This window comes from Chiloscyllium punctatum, chromosome 25 (assembly GCF_047496795.1).
Source record: "Chiloscyllium punctatum isolate Juve2018m chromosome 25, sChiPun1.3, whole genome shotgun sequence".
Taxonomy (NCBI): Eukaryota; Metazoa; Chordata; class Chondrichthyes; order Orectolobiformes; family Hemiscylliidae; genus Chiloscyllium; species Chiloscyllium punctatum.
In genome coordinates, this window is record NC_092763.1 from 21,268,303 (window position 1) to 21,293,792 (window position 25,490).

General features: G+C 40.7%; 1 protein-coding gene across 1 annotated transcript in view; it reads left to right on the forward strand.

Annotated features, from left to right (window-relative positions):
- Window positions 1-13,053, forward strand: part of LOC140495741 (sodium- and chloride-dependent neutral and basic amino acid transporter B(0+)-like) — a 122,464-nt gene extending 109,411 nt beyond the window's left edge. Inside the window, exons 13-17 of the mRNA XM_072594791.1 lie at window positions 1,171-1,289; window positions 6,433-6,532; window positions 8,846-8,955; window positions 9,062-9,232; window positions 10,641-13,053. Of these exons, the coding sequence (XP_072450892.1) occupies window positions 1,171-1,289; window positions 6,433-6,532; window positions 8,846-8,955; window positions 9,062-9,232; window positions 10,641-10,778 (638 nt within the window). The 3' untranslated portion in view covers window positions 10,779-13,053. The remainder of the gene's footprint in view (window positions 1-1,170; window positions 1,290-6,432; window positions 6,533-8,845; window positions 8,956-9,061; window positions 9,233-10,640) is intronic.
- The last annotated feature ends 12,437 nt before the right edge of the window (window positions 13,054-25,490 follow it).

Consider the following 25,490-nt stretch of genomic DNA (forward strand, 5'->3'; position numbering starts at 1 on the left):
TGTGTCAGAAAAACCCATCTGACACCTAATGCCTTTTACAGATGGAGATTGTGTGGATGAGACCTTCTTGAAAACCTCAGAACCATAATCATATGTTAGACCCTGGAATCCTTGATGTGCATTTTGCTTCAATTCTTTATGTTATTAAAGAATCCAACAGAATATTTATTGCAGCTCACTGTTATATGCAAACATTATATTCATGTACGCTTCTTGGTGAGTATGAAAGTACTCAACTCCAACATGCAGCACAGTTTGTCAGTATGTCATGTTTGAAGTGGACCCAGTCAAGATAGATTCTGAGACTTTTCTGCTCTGAGGTCACATAGTTATGCAGGGTTTATATAATGTCTTACAGGTTATTATATTAGATTAGATTCCCTACAGTGTGGAAACAGGCCCTTCGACCCTCTGAAGAGTAACACACCCAGACCCATTTTCCTACGTTTTCTCCTTACTAATGCACTTAACACTACGGGCATTTTAGCATGGCCAATTCACCTAATTTGCACATCCTTGGACTATGGAAGGAAACCAGAGCGCCCGGAGGAAACCCGTGCAGACATCACAACCCACACTCATTCCACACAGACAGGCACCCAAGGCTGGAATTGAACCTGGGTCCCTGGCACTGTGAGGCAGCAATACTAACCATTGAGCCACCTTGCTGCCCCACAGTGAGGTGGTGACATATTAATTGTGAGGCATGAAACAACAGCCCTCTCTGAAATAAAGTAGCAGGCCACTCAGTTGTGGCTCATTGCTCCGATAGGAAAAATAAACCAGATGAACTGCCTGGCATCAGAAACAGCAAAGACACAACCTTCCCAATCAGTGCTGCAAACTCTTCTGCAATAGAATCTGGGAGAGCTCTCCCACACATTGTTGAACCAAATGTCTAATATTGTCGTTCCCACTGAATCACAGCCTATAGCCCACATCTCAGAATCTTCTATCACCCACCCTGAGGTGGTGAGTTACTGTCAGGAGACATTAGCAAGGCTCCATTTTCCAAACATTGCTCTTATATGAGCAATGACACCCATAGACAGAGAAATCTCTCCCCATTGACTCCTTCAGTCCTCTTGGCTGCCACCTCTCTGGTGGTGGATTTATCTAAGATTTGGTATAAATCATTAATTAATCACTGATAATTTTTGTTTTCAATAGAAACAGTAATAACAAGCCTGCTGGACCAATTTCCTGCGTTCCTTCGGCCAAAGCGTCTTTATCTGACAGCTGGTGTTTGTTTGTTATTTTATTTCCTTGGCCTTCTGTTTGTAACACAGGTAGGTTGTAGTTTAGTCATTTGCTATGTTTCCACATGAGCAATCAACCCTCTCTAGACAAGGATACTCAGTAAAATGAGACACTGTTTCATGAATTACAAAGAATTAAGTTCAGTCTAAATAGGCTCCCAGCATTTAGAACCCCACAGCTGGTTTGGTTTTGGACCAAGGATGATGATAAAAATGGATAATTGGCAGTCCAGGATAAGAAGAATTAACTGGAGGAGAGCTGACTTCAATGGGCAAAGAATGGAGCTAAGCCAGAGAGACAGGAACAAAATTATGGTGGGAAAAACAGTCACTGAACAAAGGGCTATGTTTAAAATAGACTTGATTCAGGTACAGTCAAGGTATGTTCCCTCAAAAAGCAAAAGGAGGACAAACAAATCCAGAGCTCCGAGGATGAATAAAGGAGATAGAATACAAAATAAAGAAGAAAAAGTGTGTTTATGACAAGTGTCAAGACAAAAACTTCAAGCAGAACACTGAGGTTCAAAGGGGAAGTGAAAAGCATATTGGAGAAGTGAAGGGGGTTTAATAAGAAGATTAAGGTCAGAAGTAAAGCCACCATGGACTTACTGGGCCACAGAGGGGTGACTAGTGATGGTTTAACGTGAGAATTACCACACCTCAGGGAAGGGAGAGGTTGATTCTTTGTGGTATCTTCAGCTGGTGCAGGAATTAAAACGCACCTCTGACATCTCTCAGCATTTCAAGACAGCTCTCCAGCCAAATGTACTAACTGATGAGAAGCACTGTCAGCCAAACATAACAAGGAATTCCCAAGTCTTCTATAGGCACATTGATAGCAAATCGAGGAGTTGAGTCAATTAGGGTAAAAAAGGTGGTTTACACAGAGAATCATAGAATCCTATAGTACAGGAGAGGACCTTTGGCCTTCATGTCTGTACAACCAAAATTATATTAATTCTACATTAATCTCACTTTCCAGCACTTGGCCCACAAGTTGAAATATAGGACATATGGAGACAAGAGACATGACTAAGGTGTTAACTGAATACCTTGCATCTGTCTTTACCAAGGAGGTGGAAGCGACACCAGTTATAGTGATGGAGGAGGAAGCTCTATCACGATAAAGATCAATATTCATCAGGAAGAAGTTTTGAGGAGGCAATCAATACTTAAATTGACAAGGTCCAGAAGCAGGTGTCATGCATCCAAGAACATTTAAGGAAGCAAGTGTAGAAATTAAAACACCACTGACCATAATCTTCCAGCCTTCCCTAAACTCAGGCGAGGTGCTAACTGGTTAGACAATTGCAGACATTACGCCTTTATTTGTAAAAAAAACCTGTGAAGGTAAGCCCAGCAATGACAGAGAATTCAGCTTAACTTCAGTGGTGGATAAAAATCTGGAAACAAATATTAATGACAGAATCAGTTGAGGCATAGAAAAATATGTGGGTTAATTAGGAGCAGTCAGCGTGGATTTCTGAAAGGCAAATCATGGCTGACTATTCTTGAAGAGGAAATAGAAAGGATCAATGAGGGTAATGTCATTGATGTGGTGTACATGAACTTTCAAAACGCACTTTAAGCAATGTTACACAGCAGACTTATGAAGAAAGTTATAGCTCACGGAACAAAGGAGGTAATAGCAGCCTGGATACAAAATTGGCTGGGTGAAAGGAAATGGAGAATAATGATCACCAAATATTTTTTGGGCTGTAGGAAGGTTTGTAGTGGAGTTTGCCAGGGATCGGGATTGGAACAAAAACAGAAATTGCTTGTGAAACCCAGAAAGTCTGGCAGCATCTGTAGGGAGAAAGCAGAGTTAATATTTCAAGTCCATCGAGAAATGGTAACTCCAATTTCTCACCAGAGATGTACCGTACCTGCTAGGTTTCACCAGCAATTTCTGTTTGTGTTTTTGATGCAGATGTCCAGCATCCGTAGTTCCTTGTTTTACATCAGTCGTGGGAGCCTTGCTTTTCCTGCTTTATTTGTAGGGTATAGACCTTGTCTTGTAAGGGACAGTTTCAAAGTTTGGAGATGACATGAACCTTGGAAGGATTGTAAACTCTAAGCAGGAGAGTTAAAAAGTCCACAAGTTCACAGACATGTTGGTGGAGTGAGCAGGTAGCTTCCAGGTGAAGCTCAATGCAAGACGTTTGAGATGATCCATTTTGGGGGCAGAAATCATCTGACAGATTGTGTAACGTCAGGGGTGCAGTACTTAAGAGGTGCAGGAGCGATCTGGGTAGATTTTCACAGATCATTGAAGATAGCAGGACATGTAGAGAGAACAGTTAATAAAGCATATGGTATCCTGGGCTTTAATAATAGAGTTATTAGGGTTTAATAGCAAGAAGGTTATGCTGAACTTGTATAAGAAATTTGTTAATCCTCACCAGGTGTGCTGAGCACTGTTGTGAATGCTACAATATTCGAAGGATGTGAACACTTTGGAAGAATGCAGAAGAGATTGACAAAAATGATTCCAAAATGAGAAACTTAATTTATGAGAATACATTGGACAGATTGGGTCATTCTCCTTAGAGAGGGAGAGGAGGGGTCAAGAGAAGATGTGACAGACATTGTCAAACTCATATGAGGTCTGAATAGAGTAGATAGGGAGAAACTGTTCTCCTTTGTAAAAGGATCGAGAATGAGAGGCTCAGATTTAAAGCGATTTGCAAATGTAATGAGGAAGATCTTTTTCACGTTCAGGTCTGGAGTGCACAACTTTGAAATGTGATGGTGAGTCAATTGAGATATTGGTGATTATTTAGTTGGAAAAAGGGTGTGAGGAAGGGGTGTGTGGCAGGAGTCATAATGCTTGCTGGGGAAGCAGTGTGGACATAATGGGCTGAATAGCCTCCTTCTGTACTGTAACAATCTATGATTCTGTGACTCTTTCTCTTGTTTGTTTGTGGAATGTGAGTATTGCTGGCTAAGCAGACAGTCAACTGGATGTGATTTGTCCATTCACTGCAGCCTTACAGTGCAGTGGGAAGGATACATTTTCTAATAATGGGACTCCTGCCCATCACCAGCAGGAAGAGGTCCCATCCTTAGTGAGAGTATCTGATTGACCAGCCATTCCAGCAGTGTCAGCAGTGCCACAAGCTCAGTGGTGGGCACTGCTGGTACTGCAGGCGAGGCCACAAGGTGGGACCAAGGAATCGATAAATCCTGGATATTGGATCGTGGAAGGTTTGGAAATCTTTGGTTGGGATGGATTTTGCAGAACAGTTGAGCATGATGCTATGTGTAATTGGAGTGCCCCCAAGTTGCCCCCTGAAAACAACACCCTCCTGTCTTTCCTTCCCACCATTATATGCATGTCTTTATAAACGAAATGTGGATTCCCACCGGCTTGCTTTGCAAAATCCATTTCCAACTCCCTATCCTCAGTACTCTCGTCCCTTGATGAAGATTTCCAATTCTTTCCTGAAGGATCATCATTGAGCTGAAATGTTAATCTTATTCATCTCCCTGTTGAATCTGTTTGCCCTGTTGAATAATTCTAGAATTTCCTGATTTCCATCTCAACATTCCAGCACCTGAAATTCTTTGCTTTGTAAATCAACTTTCTTTTGTGCCTTGTGCCTGTTTTATCTTGGTTGTGGGGAATGCAGTTTTGGAAAGTGCTCTTGCAGTACACTTGCCGAAGTGGTGAATGCGGTGTTCCATGGTGAGTCAATTAAACAGGCTGCTTTCTCTTGGGTTGTGTCAAGCTTTCTGTGTTCAGCAAAGTCCATAAGCCTCATCAATTGGATCACAAAACTGTAGAATAGAAATCAGAAGGAATGGTCATCAAACTTTACAGCACTGTGGTCAGACCTTACCTTAACTATTGCATCCAGTTCCTCCCAACAAGACAGACAGACATATGGACACTGGAGACTGTGATGCTAGGAGCACAAGACTGACCCCTAGAATTGGGATTTTGAGTTATGAGGAAAGATTCAAGAAATTGTACTTTTCAGGCTGCAGATCAGTCCATTTTGAGAGGTGATCTTATGCTGTTATAGAATGTGATTTTACTCAGAATATTAAATTTATGAGATTAGGGAGCTTGGTTTAAAATGAGGAAAAGCAATTTGAGAATTTATATCTGGAATTCTGCAGCACATGAAGAATGATTGACACACAGCACTGAGCATTGAGCAGTGGAGGCTAAAATCTAGAAATCATTGAAGAAGCAATCAGATGTTGCAATATCAGGGTGTTCACCAATTATTAACGTCTGTATGAAGATGGAGTGATGACCTTCCTCATCCAGGATAAAGCTATGGTCTCTATATTTATTACTGCCCTTAATTCCCACGATCGCAGCAATAAAATTAAAATATTTCGACTAATGTTGCAGATTTAATTTAATAAAGACGATTGCAATTTGAGCAGAGGGAAGGTTGATGATGAATATGTGTCATCTGGGAATGTAGTAGAGGTCAAATGAAGGGGAGATATCTAGAGGATTTTTGTGAACATTTCATAAATATCATTAGTACAATGATCCCAGGAAGTTAAAACAGTGAATAAAATGTTGAAAGGCATGGAAAGGATCATAATATATAAATCCAGAGAGGTGTTGCACCTGACCGAGATCACATCTGGACGGAATCATAGAATCTCTACAGTGTGGAAATACCATTTATTCCATCAAGTCTGCACTGAACGTCTGAGGAGCTGCCAACACAGAACCATCCCCTACCCTACAACCCTGCGTTCCCCATGGTTAATCCACCTAACCTTTGCATTCCTGGACACTATGAACAATTTAGCATGGCCAATCCACCTAATCCACATATCTTTGTTCTTGGGGAGGAAACCAGAGCACCTGGAGTAAACCCACACAGACACGGGGAGAACTTATAAACTCCACACAAACAGTCACCCAAAGGTGGAATCAGACTTGCGTTCCTGGCACTGTGAGGCAGCACTACTAACCACTGACCCACCATGCTGCTACATACACATTTGATTGTTTATTTCAGAAAAGAAAAATGGAATACAACTAAATCTAGCCCTTCAGGGAATGAGAATAAATCGAGCAAACAGGGTATTTTGCAGTTGAGAAAAGATAAATTCTTCAAATCCTTTTAATGTCTGTTTTAAAAATTTGAATGTTATGGTTTTTCCATTTAATGCTTTCAAATTTTCCATTTCATTTTAGGCTGGGATTTATTGGTTACATTTAATGGATTATTTCTGTACTGGATGGATTCTCATTACAGTTGCTCTATTGGAACTCATTGGTCTCAGCTGGATCTATGGTGGGTACGACTGGAAAAAAATAATTACAATTGAAATGTATTTATGACAATACTTTCACCTTTTCAGAGAACACTACAAAAAAATCTACACTGGATATTGTGCAGATAACTATAGGGTTTGAACAGTTAGTGAGGGTTTAGACTTGAGTCAAATGAATAATGACAGAGGCAAAAGTTTAGGATTGTAAAATTAATGAACTAATTGTATTGATCTATGTTTCAAAATCACAAGGCTATGATACCAGATATAACAGGTGAACAACATCATGCATGTCCCACAGTGAAAAGCAAAATTTAGAAACTAGTTGACTTGCTATTCAATCATGCCCTCACTTGATAACTACCCACAGCAACTGAATCCTTCCAATCCAATTAACCTGTGGCATGCTTGCCTTCATTGGAAGTGGCATTGAGTGTAAGGGTAGGCAAGTTATGCTGCAGCTTTATGGAACTTTAGTTAGGTCACACTTGGAGTATTACGTACAGTTCTGGTCACCACAGTACCAGATGGATGTGGATGCTTAGGAGAGGTTTACCAGGATGTTGCAGGGTATGGGGATTTTAGCTATGAAGAACATTTAGGCAGACTGGGTTTGTTTTCATTGGAATATAAAAGGTTGAGGGGCGACTTGATAGAAGTTTAGAAGATTGGGATGGCATGGATTGAGTGGAAGGTATGAGGTTTTTTCCTAGCGTGGAGGGATCAATTACTAGGGGACACACTTTCAAGGTGTGGGGGGATGTTTAGAAGTGATATACAAGGCATGTTTTTCACACAAAGGGTGGTGAGTGCCTGGAACACGCCTGCTAGAGGAGATGGTGGAAGTAGACACAATAGCAGCATTCAAGAAGCACCTGGACAAATACATGAATAGGAAGGGAATAGAGGGATACAGATCCTGTTAGTGAGGACAGTTTTAGTATGGAAGAGCAAAATGTGTAAGCGGCTTAGAGGGCCGAAAGGCCTATTCTTATACTGTTGTATTCTTTGTCCATTCTGACTGTTTCAAAACCCCCAAATATTCCCTTCCACCTTCATAACAGAAGCATCACATGGGTAGATTCTTAACATTGTTTCAAGACTTCTCACTTCCCTGACCACAATGATGATCCTATAGAACCAGGAGATTCCCTTAATGAGATTGTTCCTGTGAATGTCTTGATCATCATAGGGATTAAGAACATTAATATGCTTCCTGATCCTTTATCTTGGGACACAGGAATAAAAGTAGGCCATTCAGTCCATCAAACCTGTTCCCCCATTTAATACCATCATGGTTCAGTCAACACTCCAATGTGTTTTATCTGTGCTATTCATAACCATTCATTCCATTGGACAAGTGTCTTGATCATTTTCTTGCCCTTATGGTGCCCTAAGAATATAGCCAAGGGAATACTATTTACCGATTACCTGTTTACAGGAATTAACATTAGCTATTGTTTCCACTCCCTTAACCGTTGTTTACACAAAGATCAGGGTTATCAATACTAAAGTGATGAATGTAATTCTTAGCCGACATTTTACATTTCCAGATTTTGAGAGACCAGACATTGGCTGGAAGCTGTACACCAGGATCAGGCAGATGTCCCAACACACTGGCTATATGGGAATTACCTGGGAATGTATGATACTGATGGAAATACCCAGTGTCAAAAACCCTCTGAATAAGTTCCAACTCTTGAGTTAGAGACAGAGACTTCAGAAAGTTCTGACTGACTTATAATTACCCAGGAAATGTTAGAGGGATTAAAATCTGCTCTCATTATAAAAATGACTGCCTCAATCACTCACGTTGATCTGACAATGAATAACATTAACATTCTCCCACCAAGTCACTCACCTGTGACATCACTTCCCATGGGCATGTGACCACCCACCACTTTCTATTCCAGGCAACACCCACCTCTCATCTCCACTATCAAACACTCCCAACTCCATACCTGACCAGATCCAAATCTTCCACAACCCTACTCCAGACTCAACCAACATGCCTTCACCACACCATCAATCCCCACTCACTTGGCACCTTAGGCCTCAACCTGCCACCTCACTTCATCTCCCATTCACCTTGAACACTTGTCTTCTCAAAACAGTGAGAGTTCCTTCAAGACCATTAAATCTTGGAGTACAGATAATCGATTTGGTGACAGGGAACACTCTGTTCATCCTGTTTGAAATCTTCAGCGATCCTTTTTCTGTTTAACCAGTTCATCAGTGCCACCTGTACAAGATGAACTTCAACAGTAAACAAACTGGCCTGAAGACAGGACAGAGGGAGTGATGGTGTCTCTCTGCTTCCTTGTTGTTCACAGGGATAAACAGATTCATCAAGGACATTGAGATGATGATTGGGGAGAAGAATTGGCTCTTCTGGCTCTGGTGGAGAACCTGTTGGATTCTGATCTCTCCATGCATTTTAACCGTAAGGAGATGTTACATCTTTGAGTGATTTAAGCTGAATGTAAAAATGTACAGTAAGTCCCTTTCATCATGTTACTGATTTTACTTTCTGTGTTTATTTCACTCAGGCAATCTTAGTCTGGTCCTTAACAACATTTGCCCCTCCAACATATGGACCAGTTGAATACCCTGTCTGGTCAATAGCACTGGGCTGGTGTATGATCATCTTCTGTATTATGTGGGTACCCATCATGGCCGTGGTGAGAGTTGTCCAAGCTGAGGGCGCCACCTTGTGGCAGGTGAGGAAATATTTGAAAGATCAGGAAACAGTTTCTGTGACAGTCTCTCAGACTCCTACTTTACAGCAACTTTTAGTAATACAGCGCCTCTACTGCTATATTATATCCCACTGTACTCCCAAGAAGTGCCATTAAGTAAAATCTCACATCAAACCTCACGACAAATTATAGAGTAGAAGACCAGAAACTTGGCTGAACCAGTCAGTGTGAAGATATATTGAGAAGGAGAAAAGAGAAATAGAAAGGTGGAGATGTATGGAGAAGTTCCAGAGTTTAAAGCTTTGACTGCTAGAGACAGACTTGGAGGCATGTAGATATCTCTAAGCTTGCTGGATTTGAGGTGATTACAGAGGGAAGGTCCTGGATATGCATGGAAAAGGGGGCCAGATTTATGCCGAGTCCAAACCAATCCGGAGTCATTTAAAGATGGCAATGGGTTCTGATTCCAGATGTCAGCCCCCTTCCAGGTGTGGCCAGTAATCGCTGGTCTGGAGTAAGTGCATAGTTAACAATCCCACACCACTACATTCCCAAGCTGACTGGTTCCAAGAAGCAAGAACCTTCAAGCAATCCTCAACTTTTAGTGAAGATGGGGCAGCTTCACCATGGCTCTGGTTCACAGCCTCTCACAGGTTTTAGATATTAATCTGGATTTGGGAATTTTTGTGAAAGGTGAGAACAAAACCTCTTATCTATGTCTATTCTGTGTGCCCATGCCCACTGAATGTTAACCCATGCTCGTTCACCCAGTTGGTATTCAAAACAAGATTTGTGAATGGGTATTTGCTTTTGTCAGCAGCTGCATAGTTGCCACTAAAGGTCATTGATTATATGGTTTAGTCAGTAAGTTTGGTTGTCTATTTCAGAACAGTCTTTTGAGGCTGCTCTTTAACCCACATTAGCTCTTGTTGGAAATGTATTACCACAATGCCATCAGTGCACAATATGTCTCGAGGATGTGTGATCAGGGTTTTGTTAAAAAAACACTGACTAATTAGTGTTGTGTTCTCAATAAAATGATAATCTTTTAGATGTAGTAGCTACCTCATAAAATTATTAGAATAAATTGATTACTTGTTAACGTTGTTTAAATTGAAAATGCTGTTCCTGCAATAGAGCATTTTAAAAAATTTCAGTTTGACTTAATTTCCAAGATTATTTGGATATAATAAGTGTCTCCAGAGTATTTCATTGCAAATGAAAGTCACAATTCAGTCAGTTTAGACATGGGAGTCTGATCTCTGTAATAAACACACAGATTGAACATGTTTTGATATAATATGACTTGCCAAGTATTAGAACAAACTGCAATATAATATGATTAGGAACAGCTTTCTTTTACAGTGGAATTAATCGGTGGATAAATATTGTGCAGAAATTGTTAAATATTTCACTTCTGTTTTCATAGAAAATTTCTGCTGCATGTACATCAGCTCCTGAATGGGGCCCACACCTGGAACAACACAGAGGGGAAAGATACAGGAAAAAGCCTGATTCTACAGAAGCCCTGAATCAAGTGCAACGTCTTGTCACTGCTGAGATTTGAGGAATTTTGAGAAAATGATTTGTTCAATTGGCCAAAAAAGACCCTGAGAATTGCTTTTTCTTGTTTATACCCCCTGTAATTGCAATGGGAGTTTTTCAGAACTGTTTTCAGCTCCACCAAGAGCCAGGGGTCACCTTGGTTAAAGTTTTCTTTGAGCCTTTTCGCCTCTTAAGCAGTTCCTTCAGGTTGAGGATGGTAAGGTTCATTGGTAAGTCCAATGCGTGATCTGTAGACTCAGCCTCATGTGGTTTAGGTGGGCTGTTTGAGGCTGAGTGCACTCCTTCTGATGCTTTAATTTCATTTCTGCACATTCTGCATTGATTTTCTTGATCTGTTCAGTGAACTCTCAGATAAGGCTTCACCATTTTGGATGTTCACAAACTAGATACTCCAATGAGACAGCAGAGGTCTTTTATCTCCTCAGGGAACACTTTGAGGACATGCTTCAGTGTAGAACATTGAGTAGAACAGTTATGGGGACGTTTGGTATCAGGCATATGAAAGCTATGGCCTACTCAGTGCAACTGATATGAAGTAATTCTTGGCTGGTTTGTTTTGGCAAAGGCACTGCTGATGGACCTTTCTTGACATTGAATGTGGAGAAATTTGCAACATTACTGCTGCCAGTACTTTTAAGGTGGTTTCTGCCAGTTCTCCAACTATCTGAAGCATATAGGAGCACAGAGTTGTTACTATCTAGCAGGACCTCAGGTTGCTAGTGTTTTAGATTAATTAACATTTGATTTTTTGTGTCATGAAACTTCAATCATGCTCCTGCTTCAGTCCTTGGGTGCTAATTAATACCCAAGGATTCCAACCATTATATATTGTGGACAGGAGTTCCTGCTCTCAGAACAACTCCTACCTACAGTCTGCAATGGCTGGATTTCCTTTTATTAACCACAGGATGTGTTAAGAATTTCACTGGGGGTTCTGTTCCACATGGATTTTTATCACTAGCACTGACTGAAAACACTGTCTGACTATGTGTGATGCTGATGGTAGTGTCCCTGCTGGCACAGTTCAGTCATGACATATTGATTGGTCCCATCACTTCACAAGGACACATGCTTAAATCCTTCAATCTCATCTGATCAATCCAGAAACTGGGGAAGTCCTTTCTTTGCCGTTAGTGAGTACTTGCGTCACTGTTGGCAAACCATCAAAAACTATTAACAATGTTTCACGGTGATAAAACCAGTGAACTCAATGCCCCCAGTTGGTCAAGTTTTTGGAAAATTAGTGAAGGTTGTCAAGAAGGTACAGGCTCGACCCGACCCCACTCTCTAGACAAGCCAGAGGCAAGTTAGGACATGGCAAAGATCAGAGTAACTCACCCACTGACCAGACAAAGAGAGAGACAGAGAGAATCAACCCATGAAGAGAGAGGAAAATGCAGGAAAAGAACGAGATGAACCAGTGAAAGTTATGAGTATCCGGTAGGTATTTAAGTTTCTCAAAGAATTGGGTAGTTAGAAATAAAGTTTTTAAAACTTAAAATTCTAAAGTTTAGTTCTTAATCTGTGTTGTCTTCAAATAACGTTGTGACAGTTACACTGACTGCTGGCTTGTGCTGTGTCATCTTTTCCCTGTTTCAAGAAGAGTTATCTGGGTAAACTCATTTCACGTGTACTGGTTGACTGAGTCTGCAGGGTCCTAGACACATCGTGAATCAGACAACATTCACCATATCAAATCAAAAATGAGAAAAATAAAAGAAAAATAATAATGGTCTCAATGACTGAACACAGAGCAGTGACAGCATTAAGAGAGTAACTGAAAGTGCAAGCCTTTTATGCCAGAGTTTCACATTTCATGAGTCATGTAACTCCAAAAAGGTATATTCTGGCCTGAATCTAAAGCATAATGCAAGAGTGAAAATGTGTCTCAGGAAGAACTTTGTGTATGTCAGAATGGAGTTTTGATTCAGTTAAAAAACCTGGAAAATATATGTATGATACGTAATGATGACCTATTGATATTTCTAAATGATGATTTATAATGGTGACACCATTAATGTCTTTCTTGAACAGCAAAGACCCTTCCCCATCCCGGCTGTAATTTCTTCCAAAGTCTTCTGTTGGACAGAAGATACAAAAACTTAAACAAATGTATCAACAGATCGAAGAACAGCTTCTTCCCCGCTGTTATTAGACTTCTGAATAGACCTCTCAAATTTCCAATTTAATACTAACCTTGTTCTTTGTGCACCTTTCCTGCAGCTGTAACATAATATTCCACGCTCTGTTCTAGTACCCTTGTGCATTTTGTATGGTATGGCCTGCCTGTATTGCACAAAAAATAAAACTCTTTATTTTCCATTGAAAGGAGGGTACAGCTGCAGTATCAAATTTGTTTGCACATTTGCCATTGTAAATATAACGATAAGATGACATAACATTAAAAAGTGGTCAATTTGTAAGGATGCACAATAACATATGTATCTATAAAGATGGGAATAGAGTAAATGAAAACCTCATATGCACATACACACACACATACAAGTCTATGGGATGAATTTGCATTTGCAGAATTGTAATTGTATCTAAACAAACAAATATTACTTCAAAGTTTGTGAGAAGATTTGTAGCTCGGGTGCTCGTTGTTGTGGTTCTGTTCGCCGAGCTGGGAATTTGTGTTGCAGATGTTTCGTCCCCTGTCTAGGTGACATCCTCAGTGCTTGGGAGCCTCCTGTGAAGCGCTTCTGTGATCTTCCCTCCAGCATTTGTAGTGGTTTGAATCTGCTGCTTCCAGTTGTCAGTTCCAGCTGTCCGTTGCAGTGGTCGGTATATTGGGTCCAGGTCGATGTGCTTATTGATTGAATCTGTGGATGAGTGCCAAGCCTCTAGGAATTCCCTGGCTGTTCTCTGTTTGGCTTGTCCTATAATAGTAGTGTTGTCCCAGTCGAATTCATGTTGCTTGTCATCTGTGTGTGTGGCGAAAACGGATACCCGCGCAATTTCATCAACAGATGCCTAAGGGAATGACAATGGAACGAGGACATGCCGCAACCCAAAGGGCTAGCCACACTACCATACATCAAGAGCATTTCTGAACTGACAGCCAGACTACTGCGACCACTAGGACTCATAACAGCACACAAATCAACAGCCACTCTCAGACAACAACTCACCAGAACAAAGGACCCGATACCCAGCATGAGCAAAACCAATGTAGTGTACAAAATCCCATGCAAGGAATGCACAAAACACTATATAGAACAAACAGGAAGACAGCTAACGATCCGCATCCATGAACACCAACTAGCCACGAAATGACACGACCAGCTATCCTTAGTAGCCACACACGCAGATGACAAGCAACATGAATTCGACTGGGACAACACTACTATTATAGGATTAGTGATGCTGGAAGAGCACAGCAGTTCAGGCAGCATCCAAGTACACGACATGGTTGAAGAGCTAGGACAAGCCAAACAGAGAACAGCCAGGGAATTCCTAGAGGCATGGCACTCATCCACAGATTCAATCAATAAGCACATCGACCTGGACCCAATATACCGACCACTGCAACGGACAGCTGGAACTGACAACTGGAAGCAGCAGATTCAAATCACTACACATGCCGGAGGAAAGATCACAGAAGCACTTCACAGGAGGCTCCCAAGCACTGAGGATTTCACCTAGACAGGGGATGAAACGTCTGCAACACAAATTCCCAGCTCGGCGAACAGAACCACAACAACAAATATTACTCAGTGATGAACCCTTTTGTGTCTGACACATAACATGGTTCATTCAAACATCATTCCAGAGTCATGAACATGTAATCCAGGATGACACTTCAATGCAGTACTGAGGGCATCTTCAAAAATGGGACTAGTGTCTTCAAGGGCCCATTTGTCAGGTGGATCTAAATGTTTCCCCTTTGCACTATTTTGAGGCAGTGCAGGAAAGCTGCTTCCAGTGACCCCCAGGTAATGTTTATCCACAAATATCAATATTATCTCTTCGCTAACTCATTACTATTTATTGGAGTTTGTTGTTCTCAAATTGACTGCTACACTTCCCCACATCACAACATTTAATACATTTCAAAGTGACTGTGTTTACATTGATACATTTGACAAGTTTCGGATTAAATCTCTGACTCAAGAAGAAAAATTAAACAACGTTACTCGCTTTAACTGTTACTAAGCATGAGTTATTCAACAAACACCAACCTTTAACATGGGCACAGCTTCTCCAACAGCTCTGAGGCTGGCAAACTGGCCAAAGAAACATTCCAGTAAAAACAATAGTATCCCAACAAGAGCCAGCATGAGTGCATAGGGAATAAGGAATGCACCTGGAAAATATAGGAAAGGATTTTAATGGAGGATACAGTCATCTGTTCAAGCTGAATCTCCTCCTTACCTGACCTGGGTTCAGATTTCTTGTGTAGACCAAGATCTAAGATTGTCACTATATATCTCAGGACTTCACTGGCTCAGCTTTCAACACATCAGTCTGGAAAATCCCACATTTGGCATTGGAGTGGATTGTCACAGAAAATCATGGCCCTATTTTAGAGAAATACCTGTTGTACTTCAGTACTGAGGGAAGGTAAGTAAGTAAAGTAATTAGTGAGGGGATATTGGTAAGCGAGTCGGTAAGGGACTAGGGTGTTAGATGAGGGAGTTGGGATGTAAGTGGGTAGTGAGCGAGTGGTTGTCAGAAGAGTAAGGGGGTAACACAGCAGGTTGTTGGTTGAGGGGAATGTGTCAGATGGGAAAGGGGGTTTAGTGAGTCAGTGGATTGTGGGCACAGGTATTAGATGTCTACAGACAGAGAATGGGTCAGCTATCCAGTGGGCACAGGTCAATTGTTGTATGTTGTTGACTATCCAGAGACTGGCAGCTCATGGTTATGCCAAATATCCATTGATGTATCTGCCAGTCTATCAATCCAATGATCCATGTGTCCTTTCATCTATGAATCTATCATTCCATCTCTCCCGATACAGCAATTCAAGGTGCTCATTCCCGATTCATTACCTATGATTGCTGTCTGATTTTGGGGTATAAATGTATGTTAATATACGGGAGATGATGAGTCTTTGATGCAGCTGCTAAAGTTAGAGTTAATTACAAAAATATTCTCACGTTTTCTTTCTCCTGGAAATAGAATATTTTCCATTTCCTTACAAAATTGCGTTACAACATTTTTATGCATTTGTTCTTCATATGATCATCATTTTTCATGACATCCTGATCTCAAGGCCTCATGCTGTTAGAATATATCTCCACAGCTTTCATCGATCTAGGATTCTGGGGTTTTGAAGAGCACTTGAAGTAAGCAAGTGAGAACGTAACTCTGAGTTCCAGAGTCTGACTGAGAAGACCAGTAACTGAGGATTTCAGATACGGTACTGTAAATATACCTGACGTAGATAATGCAAACATTTCAAACAATATCACTTCAAAGGATATTCAAAATTCATAGAATAGCAGTTCTACACAATTGCCAGGGCTCAGATGTTTCATTTTGAAAGCCATCTATTAGATGTATCTTGTTGTTTCCCCTGATTCGAACCCAAACTCCAAAACACTATACAGCTAAAAACCCACAGGATTGAATTCATCATGACCAAATTTTGAATGAAATGAAAAATTTCCCTTTTCTTGTTGACTTGAATACTCTTTCTAAAGAAATGAAATAAATCACTAAATTCTACTTTTCTTCAGATGCATTTTGGATCCATTACAGTTCCTCCTCCGTTTCTGTAAACCAGGTAAGGGAATCTCCAGACGTTGCTCAGACCCACAGCGTAACCAATCACTGAGAGCAGGCAATCAGTCTCTGAGGAGAAAGTGAGGACTGCAGATGCTGGAGATCAGAGCTGAAAATGTGTTGCTGGAAAAGCGCAGCAGGTCAGGCAGCATCCAAGGAACAGGAGAATCGACGTTTTGGGCTTATGCCATTCAGGAGTCAGTCTGAGGACCAGTTCCCTCCCTCTACATTCTCGTCACCTTCAGCCACACTTTCATTAATAATAATCTGAGGGAAAGAAAGGAAATGGTCAGTTCAGAAATGAGAATTTCACAGAATAAAACTCATGGTAAAAGTGCAATTCTCTATAAGAATATTAGATAAATGAGCAGAATTAGGCCATTCAGCCCATCAGGTCTGCTCTGCCATTCCATCATGGATGTTATGTTTCTCAATCCTATTCTTCTACTTTCACCTGGTAACCCATGATCCCTTTACTAATCAAGAACCCTATCTTTCCCCTACTGTACACTGGTGTTTTCTGTTTAGCAGCAGTTTGTTGGTAGATTGGAAACACATTCAGACTTTGAAGAGAGACTTTGCAGTTCACAACAATGAAAATCTCAAAACTTATAGTATCTCTCAGAGTTTTACATGGGTTGAATGTCATGTTTTGGTAAAATACTCACCTTGTCCTTTGGAGGATGTGTTTGGTGGTCATTCTGTGGGATCCCAAGTACAATCAATTGACTTTGTTCCATTTTTGGACAAGGAAGAATGACTCTTGCACTTGCTCAGGTATTGGATGGAAGCCTCAAGGAGGGCACTTTTGTCTGAAGCTCCCTAATGCTTGTGACTGGAGTTAAGGCTGATACAGCTTCTCCATTGATGGTGACTCTTCCACAATCGGAAGCCAGTCCCTTAGACTGTCTGAAAGGTGTGTGGCTCGAAAGCTCTCAGTTCTTGATGAAAATCCCCGAATATTTCTCCCGTTTATTGGTCAATTTCCATATTAAACATTTCTAATGCAGCATATCTTTCAGAACACTCCAGGTCAAAGTGCGGCTATTTTGCATGGACAGGTTTGAGTGCTGCAATCGTTCTGAAGGGAATGGGACAAAATGAATTTACTCCAAGTAGAAGCTCAGGCAAAGCAGAAAGTTGTTTGAACTTATTTGTTTAAAAATGGGACAGTCCATGCCAATGCCAGAAAACTAAAGATGCTAATGTTCATTTCACATGTAACATGTATTTGCAATATTTGGATGTGCCCAGTGACATTGAGAGAGTGAGAGGGGGACTGATGTAGTGATATTGTCACTGGATTAGTAAGCCAGAACATTAGGTTAACCATGTGGGTCAAGAGTTTAAATCTAAGCAGGGCATTTGGTAACAGTTAAATTCAATAAAATGAGAAATTAAAAAGCTGGTCTAATAGTGAGTATGTAACCACTGGTGATTGTCATTAAAATGCATTTGGTTTACTCATGTCCTTCACGAAAGGACGTAATTGATTCTTACCTATTTTGAGAGCAAACAGAACATCTGACATCAACCTAAGCACCAGACAGGATAAATACAGCCCTGCCGACCCTGTGATGTCCTCCTTACTTACATCTGGGGACTTGTTGCTTAGCATCTCCTATCTCTGCATCATGCATCATTAGGCTAATACTTCCCAGTTTATTTCCTCATATCTCCTCATGTGATAGTAAAGCTCTTTCAGGTAATTTCAATTTTTCTCAGGAAGATAACCCAATCATTTATCCCAATTTTTCTCAACTTCCTTATTGTCCCATTTAATTTGAGGAATATCCAATTCAGAAGCCTCTGAACTTGGTTCTTTCTTCTGTGCTGTAATCATTAATACCTTCTCTTGCTTTCCTTCTCTGTCAAAATACCTTTTGAGTATCCCACAAGACACACTATGTGAGATTTCTTCCTGTCTGGGGTCCATATCAAGTAGTTTACCTCACTTAATGTCCTTTCGATGTAATAAGATCCACTAAATATTGCTTTTAAAGGTTCACCTATTACTGGAAGTACCACTAATACCTTATCCCTGAAGGCAAAATAGCGATATTTTGATTTCTTATCCACTTGCTGAGTCATTGCGAGCTGCGGTACTTTTAAATGCTGTCAAGCCAACTCCCCAGCTCAATTTAATAATTCTCTAAAATTTGACACATAGTCCAATGGGTGGTCTCTGAATTCTGACTTATTAATTTCTCCTTAATCAGTTTTAGTTGTCCTCTCACTTCATGTCCAAAAACTAATTCAAATTGACTGAGTTAGGTGGATTCATTTGGTATGTCTCTGATCATAAAAAGAACAACCAAATTCCCTTATTTCAATCATCTGGATAATCCTGACTATAAGCCCTCAACATGGTCTTTAGTGTTCAATGCCATCTTTCTAGCGCTCCCTGTGATTCTGGATGATACGCAGTAGATTTGAATTGTTTTATGCCTAAGCTGTCCATAACTTCCTTGAATAGTTTGGATGTGAAGTTTGACCCTTGATTTGACTGTATCTCTGTTGGTAGTCTGTATCTAGTGAAAACTTTGAGTAATTCCTTTACAATCCTTTTAGCTGTGATATTGAGTAATGGAACAACCTCTCGAAATCTTGTCGATGTATACATTATTGTTAACAAATACTGATTCCCCCTTCTTGTTTGTGGTAGGGGACCTACACAATCAATTAAGACTCTGGTAAAAGGTTCCTCAAAATCTGGAATAGGTATTAAAGTTACAGGTTTTATTACCATCTATGGTTTTCCAATCACTTGACATGCATGACACGGCTGGCAAAATTCAACTACATTCTTGTGCAGTCCAGCAAAAATGTCTTTGTATTTTAGCTTGTGCTTTCCTCACTTCTAAATGATCTCCAAGTGATGATTCATGTGCCACCTGCAACATTTCCTTTCTATACCCCACTGGCATTACAATTTGATGAATCTCTGCCCATTTCTCATCTGCTTGAATATGTGATGGTCTCTATTTCCTAATTAAGACATCATTTTTCAGGTAATAGCACACAGAGATAAATTCAGACTCCTCTGTATATGCCTTTTGATACAATTGCTCTAAGTTTTCATCTTTCTGCTGAAACTCAATGAGTTTTGCACAGGTAAAGATATTTGCATGATTATTTATTTATTCCTGTTTTATCTTAACTAACTGATCGAATACAGTCTCTGCTAATGCCACTTCAGATTCCTTATCTGTACCCTTTGATCTCTCCTCCTTCAACTGGTGACTCTGTGACCTCATTACTACACAAACAGGGGAGATTCCCAAGTAAGATTCTTGCAGTGCTTTAGTTGCTTGAGTATCCACAGGTCTTTCAACTACAGTAGGCAGCATGCCTACCAGTGAATCAGCTGTATCATTCACAAGGACAAATTGTATTCCTGGAACTGAGACTTTGTCCACATACACATTCTCCACTCTTTTCTGGTCACTCTAGCGTCATTTTACATAATTGAGCACTTTTTGTCTCACCATGAATTCTTGTTACCAGTAACTTTTCTGGCAATAGTCCTTCAGGAGTACATACCTCCACATCCTTCAGCATCACAGACTGAGAGGATCCTGTGTCCCTTAATATTGTAACCTCTTTACTTGCTACTCCAACATGAATAAACTTTACCTTTTCAGGTATATTTTTAAAGCAGATCTGGCATTTCTTCCTTAACCAACCTCTGATCAGCTTGTGCACTCTGATGCAGCTTTCTAGCTCCCACTGTGTTTTCTGTTACCACTCCAACAAAACTTCCAGGGTTATCTTGCTTTCCCACATCTGGCTTTCCTGTGCTTTTCCTAGCCCACCAACACTGTGATTTCATGTGATCTACTTTATTGCAATAAAAACACTGGAGCGTTTACCTTCTTTGTCGCCTTCTAGGGTTTCCTTTTTACACTGTGATAAGATCTCCTTATGATCTTCACTGAGATCTATCTTACCCTTTCCACAGGAGGATTTCTCTTTTCCCCAACTTCTATCCCTCATGGATTGAAATTGATTCAGGAAGTCAGACCGTGATTTATGGACCAACTCATAATCATCAGCCACTTCAATTGCTAAGCTTGCCATTTTAACTCTCTGCTCTGCCAAATGAATTTGCACTATATCAGGCAGTGAATTTTTAAACTCCTCCAAAATAATTGTCTCTCTAAGGGTATTGTAAGTTTGTTCTATTTTTAAAGCTCTTATCCACCTATCAAAATTACTTTGATTCTTTCAAACTCAATATAAGTTTGACCAGGGTCCCTCCTTAGATTCTTTAAACGTTGTCTATAGGCTTCTGGTACCAATTCATATGCACTTAAGATTGATTCTTTCCCCTCCTCATACTCCCCAGATACCTGCTCTGATAGTGATGCGAATTCCTCACTAGCTCAACCCACAAGTTTGGTTTGGATCAACAAAACCCACACGCTGACTGGCCATTGCATTTGTTTAGATTCTTTTTCAAATGAAATGAAAAGTGCTTCCACATTCTTCTCATTAAATTTAGGCCTTATTTGAACATACTTAAACAGTTTCTCACTAGGCTTCTGACTACCAGGGGCTTGCTCATCCTCACTAAACCCACCTTCAGCCTGCATCTCCATCCTTTTATGCTGACTTCCCTTTTTAAGTGTCAATTTCTAAAGTTCAATCTCTCTGCTTTTTCTTTCTCTTCTGCTAGAGTTCTTCTTTATCTTTCTTTCTCTTCTGCAAAAGCCCTTCATTTGGTTGCTTTTTTCTCTCTCTTCTGATTTTAATTGTAACTCAAATTGTTTCATTTCTGCTGCCCTTTCCTGATCTCTCCCCTCTAACTCAAACTGCTTCATTTGCAATCGAATTCTTGCCATCTCTACAGATCCTGATAATGTTTCCAGCAAATTTGAATACTGAGCTACTGCTAAATTCATCTCATCTTTCCTCAATTAGGACGTAAATTCAACCCTAGCTTGTCTATTAATTCCTGCAGTTTGGTCTTATCTGCCTTTTGTAAAACCCCCAAGGTCACTTCTTCCACCTGCAGGAACTCCTTGGTGATTGAAAGAGCCATTGCCATCCGAACACGGTTTAAACCAACCAAAGCAACACCTGAAATAAAAGACACTAACAACTACCACTCGCTGTTTAAATCCCGCAAAAAGCCCCCAGTCTGTCATGGACTAGGTCTGCCTGTAACTTTGCTATTTGTTTAATGAGATGTACAGTGGATATTCCTGGAGTACATCACCTTGGTCGACTGCCAGGTTTTAAACAAACAAAATTTATTTGCAAAATTATAAAATGAACCACAAAGAACAGAAAACAGAATACCCGATAACTTATCCTATCCAACCCCTACCTAATGATGCTGTTCTGAATATTCTTGCAACAATCCCAGTACACAGATCCCTAAGCACAAACAGCAAACAATGGCACAAGCAGCATACAGTTCAAAATCAGAAGGGCAGAAGGACAGAGAGAAGGCTCCCAGCTTCCCTCGTGACTCTACTCCCTCCCAAACTGAACTGAACAGCTAGAGAGCTGGCCACGTCCCCTTGACAAGACCAAGTTTTCAAAAGGTCTTTCAAGCTTTTGATCTGAAGCACTCTTTGTTCGGGGAAACAACAAGGCCCCGGTGAACCATTCAAAGTTCAGACATGATGGAGCCTGGCCAATTATCCCCTCTCTGAAAAAAAACTCAAGGTGCAAACTAACTTGTACCAGACCAGCATTGTGACAACTGTTGGGGGCTTATAATCCAATCCAATCAAAGTGATCACCCTTTCTTATTTTTAGTTCATCCATATAGCTAGACAATCACCCAGGAATATTCTGTCTAAGTACAAGTTGAATTCCCTAATCAAAAATATCATTCCCTCACCTCTCTTGTGCCCCTTTCTATCCTTCCGATAGCATCAACATGCCAAGCATTAAGCTGCCAGTCCTCATCCTCCCTCAGCCAAATTTCTGCAAAGGGTATGATATCCCAGTCCCATGTCCCTACGTTCATCTGCCTTACCTGTCAGTCCTCTTGTGTTGAAATAAATCTGTTTAATTCATTGTTTTTCCTCATAGCCCGCCGTGCTCTTGCCTGCCTTGTTTATTGAACTTTCTCCCTTTATCTTCTGTATCAGCCTCAACCTTCTCTCTTTTCTCATTGTTGCTCCCACCCCTGACCCCCATCACGGTTTTAAAAAGTGCAGTCAGAGAGGAGAAGGGTATTATTAAGCAGGAGAGGGGTCAGAAGGGATTTACCAGGATGTGGCCAGGTATGGAAGGTTTGAGTTATAAAGAAAGGCTGAAACGTTTTTTCACTGGAGCATAGGAGGTTGAGAGGTGACCTGATAGAAGTTTAAAAAATAATGAGAGGTATAGATAGAGTTGATGGTAGTTGTCTTTTCCCTAAGATGGGGAATTTCAAGACTAGGGGGACATTTTTAAGGTGAGCGGTGAGAAGAGAGAGATTTGAACAAGACCTAAGGCAATTTTTTTACACCAAGAGTCGTTTGTGTGTGGACTATACTTCCTGAGGAAATGATGGATGTGGGTACAATTACAGCATTTAAAAGATATTTTGATGGATACATGAATAGGAAAGGTTTGGAGGGATATGGGCCAAGAGCAGGCAGGTGAGACTAACTTAGTTTGGGATTATGTTCAGCAATGGACTGGTTAAAACAAAGTGTCTGTTTCCATGCTATATGAGTCTATGACTCTATGACCAATCAGAAAGAGGCTGGCAAGAAGTCAGGAAAGCCCCAGAGTGCACTGCGATCTGGAACAGATTAGTGTTGGATCACCACATTTATTTCTGGAGAAGGTGGGACATACACAAGTGTTTTGGTTTGCTGAGGGTATTGCTGATTGTGATGGTGGGATTTAAAACTAAGTTTTGCAGGGGTCTGGGATACTAAGTGGAGGTTCAGTAAAGGTTGATGTACTGAAAAGTATTGAAAAACCAGTGCAGACATTCGTGCAAATATATTCAAGTTAGTGCAGAATGGAATGTGGCAGAGATGGATGGTATTTTTTAATGCAAGGAGTCTTGTGAGTAAGGCAGAGGAGTTATGCGTGTTTATTAATGTATGAGGATCTAATATCATTGCTATTACAGAGATGGTTGAGTTGAGGAAAGAACATGATTGTCAGCACAATATTCTGGGTTATAGAATCTTCAGATGAGATAGGGGAGATGGGTGAGGGTGTAAAAGAGCTGGTGTCTCAACATTGATCGGGGAGTCAGTTACTCACGTAAGCAGAAATAATATCTTAGGAACAAACACAAACAATGCTGCAGAGCACACAAGGTCTGGCAGAATCAATAGAGAGATAAACAGAGTTAATTAGTTGAGTCCAGTACAAGGCTTCTTCAGAGCTGAAAGTTGTAGGAAAATGGGCCTTTATACTTTTGTCAGAGGCAGAGGAGGGTGTAGGGGCCAGAGGACCAGTGCAAAAGACAGGGGGCAGCAGCAGCAAGAGAGGACAGCTCCTTCGGGTGATTGATGGCCGTGGCAGCTGCCATGGTGATCGGTCTTCCTGTGGTTTTTTTGTTTCTGCACGGGAGTCGGTTGGGGCAGGGCCCCATGCAGTCCCAAATCCTTGGCTGGCTCTGGCTGTAGCACTGAGGTCACAGATGAGGCCTGAGCCAGGATCCTGATGATTGGTGGCAGCTTCGCAGGGAGAGCAGTAGGTGGGAGACCAGGCACATGGCTCCAGCTCAGACACAGAGGCTTGTGGGAGAGGTGGCAATGGCAGGGGTGGGTCCATAATTAAGAACCCAGAACCCAATGACAAGACCCTGGAGCCCGTTACAAAGACCCTGGCCGATGTCAAGCAGTGAATGGAGGAGGAGTGGAGGGTATCAAGAAGAAGAGGGAAAGATGAACTCCATTGCAATAAAATTTTGCATTAAACTCAGTCTTTCAAGATGGCGCTGAATGTGGTGACACTTTGCATTTTGCACAAGAAGACACTTCTTGTTGTATTTTTATATGCAATCATCACACTTCCACTGGTGTTTGTGATTCAGCCAAAAGATCATGCACCTAGCAAAGCTTCTAATGAGCCAGCCAGATGGCTGAGCTGATCAGTAAATAACATTTGAAAGCAATGGAAGTTTTTCAGTAATTAGCTCTGGATCTCACACTGCGAGAGCCCTATATAATCATACAATTCAGAATATTGCTTTACCCTATCAATAACCTACTCCAATACAGATGAAGACTTTTTGAATATTAATGTGCTGCTCTTTCAATTTGTGACTTGCTGATAGTCAGAGGCAACAGTGTAGGAACCATATTATTTAATAGTTACTTAACTTTTCCAACTATAGAACTATCCCACCTTACTTTAGTAAGCACAGTTTTAATTTAGGCGATAACATTTCACGATGGAATGCTAAGAAAGCAACACAGATTTACTTCTCTCTTATAATCTTCCAACTTGAAACATTTGGTGAGAGGTGAGACTGCCAAATCAATGGACACGCAATCATGTTTTTCCCAAATCCATGTACGTTTCACCTTGTATAAGGATTACAAAACTACAGCCACACATTCAAAACTAATTTAAATTTCATTAGGTAAAATGAACTCGGGCAGCAGGGGATGACAGTTATATTTCTAATATGGGAGAAGACCTGTTCATTTTTAGAAGAAATCTTAGATAGCTTTTCTTTGACTGAAGTTCAGCTTGGTTTGGATCCACTTGGGAGCTATTCCTTTTAAAACCAGCACTTTGCCCAAACTCTGAGGACAGGGAACGAATGCACTTTGATCGTAACTGTTCTGAAAACAAATCATTTAACTCAATAGAAACGTTTAGTGTGGAAATTGAATGATTAGCTAAGCAGAGTTACACCTGTAATGAAACACAGTAAGAGGCTGACTTCTGACTCAACAAGAATAATCCATTCATGAGAAGTTGGAGGACTTTTGGCCAAAAGGAGTGTCCTCATTTTACTTCCAATTCTTGTGCAAGTGGAAGAATAGTTCATTGATCTCCGAAA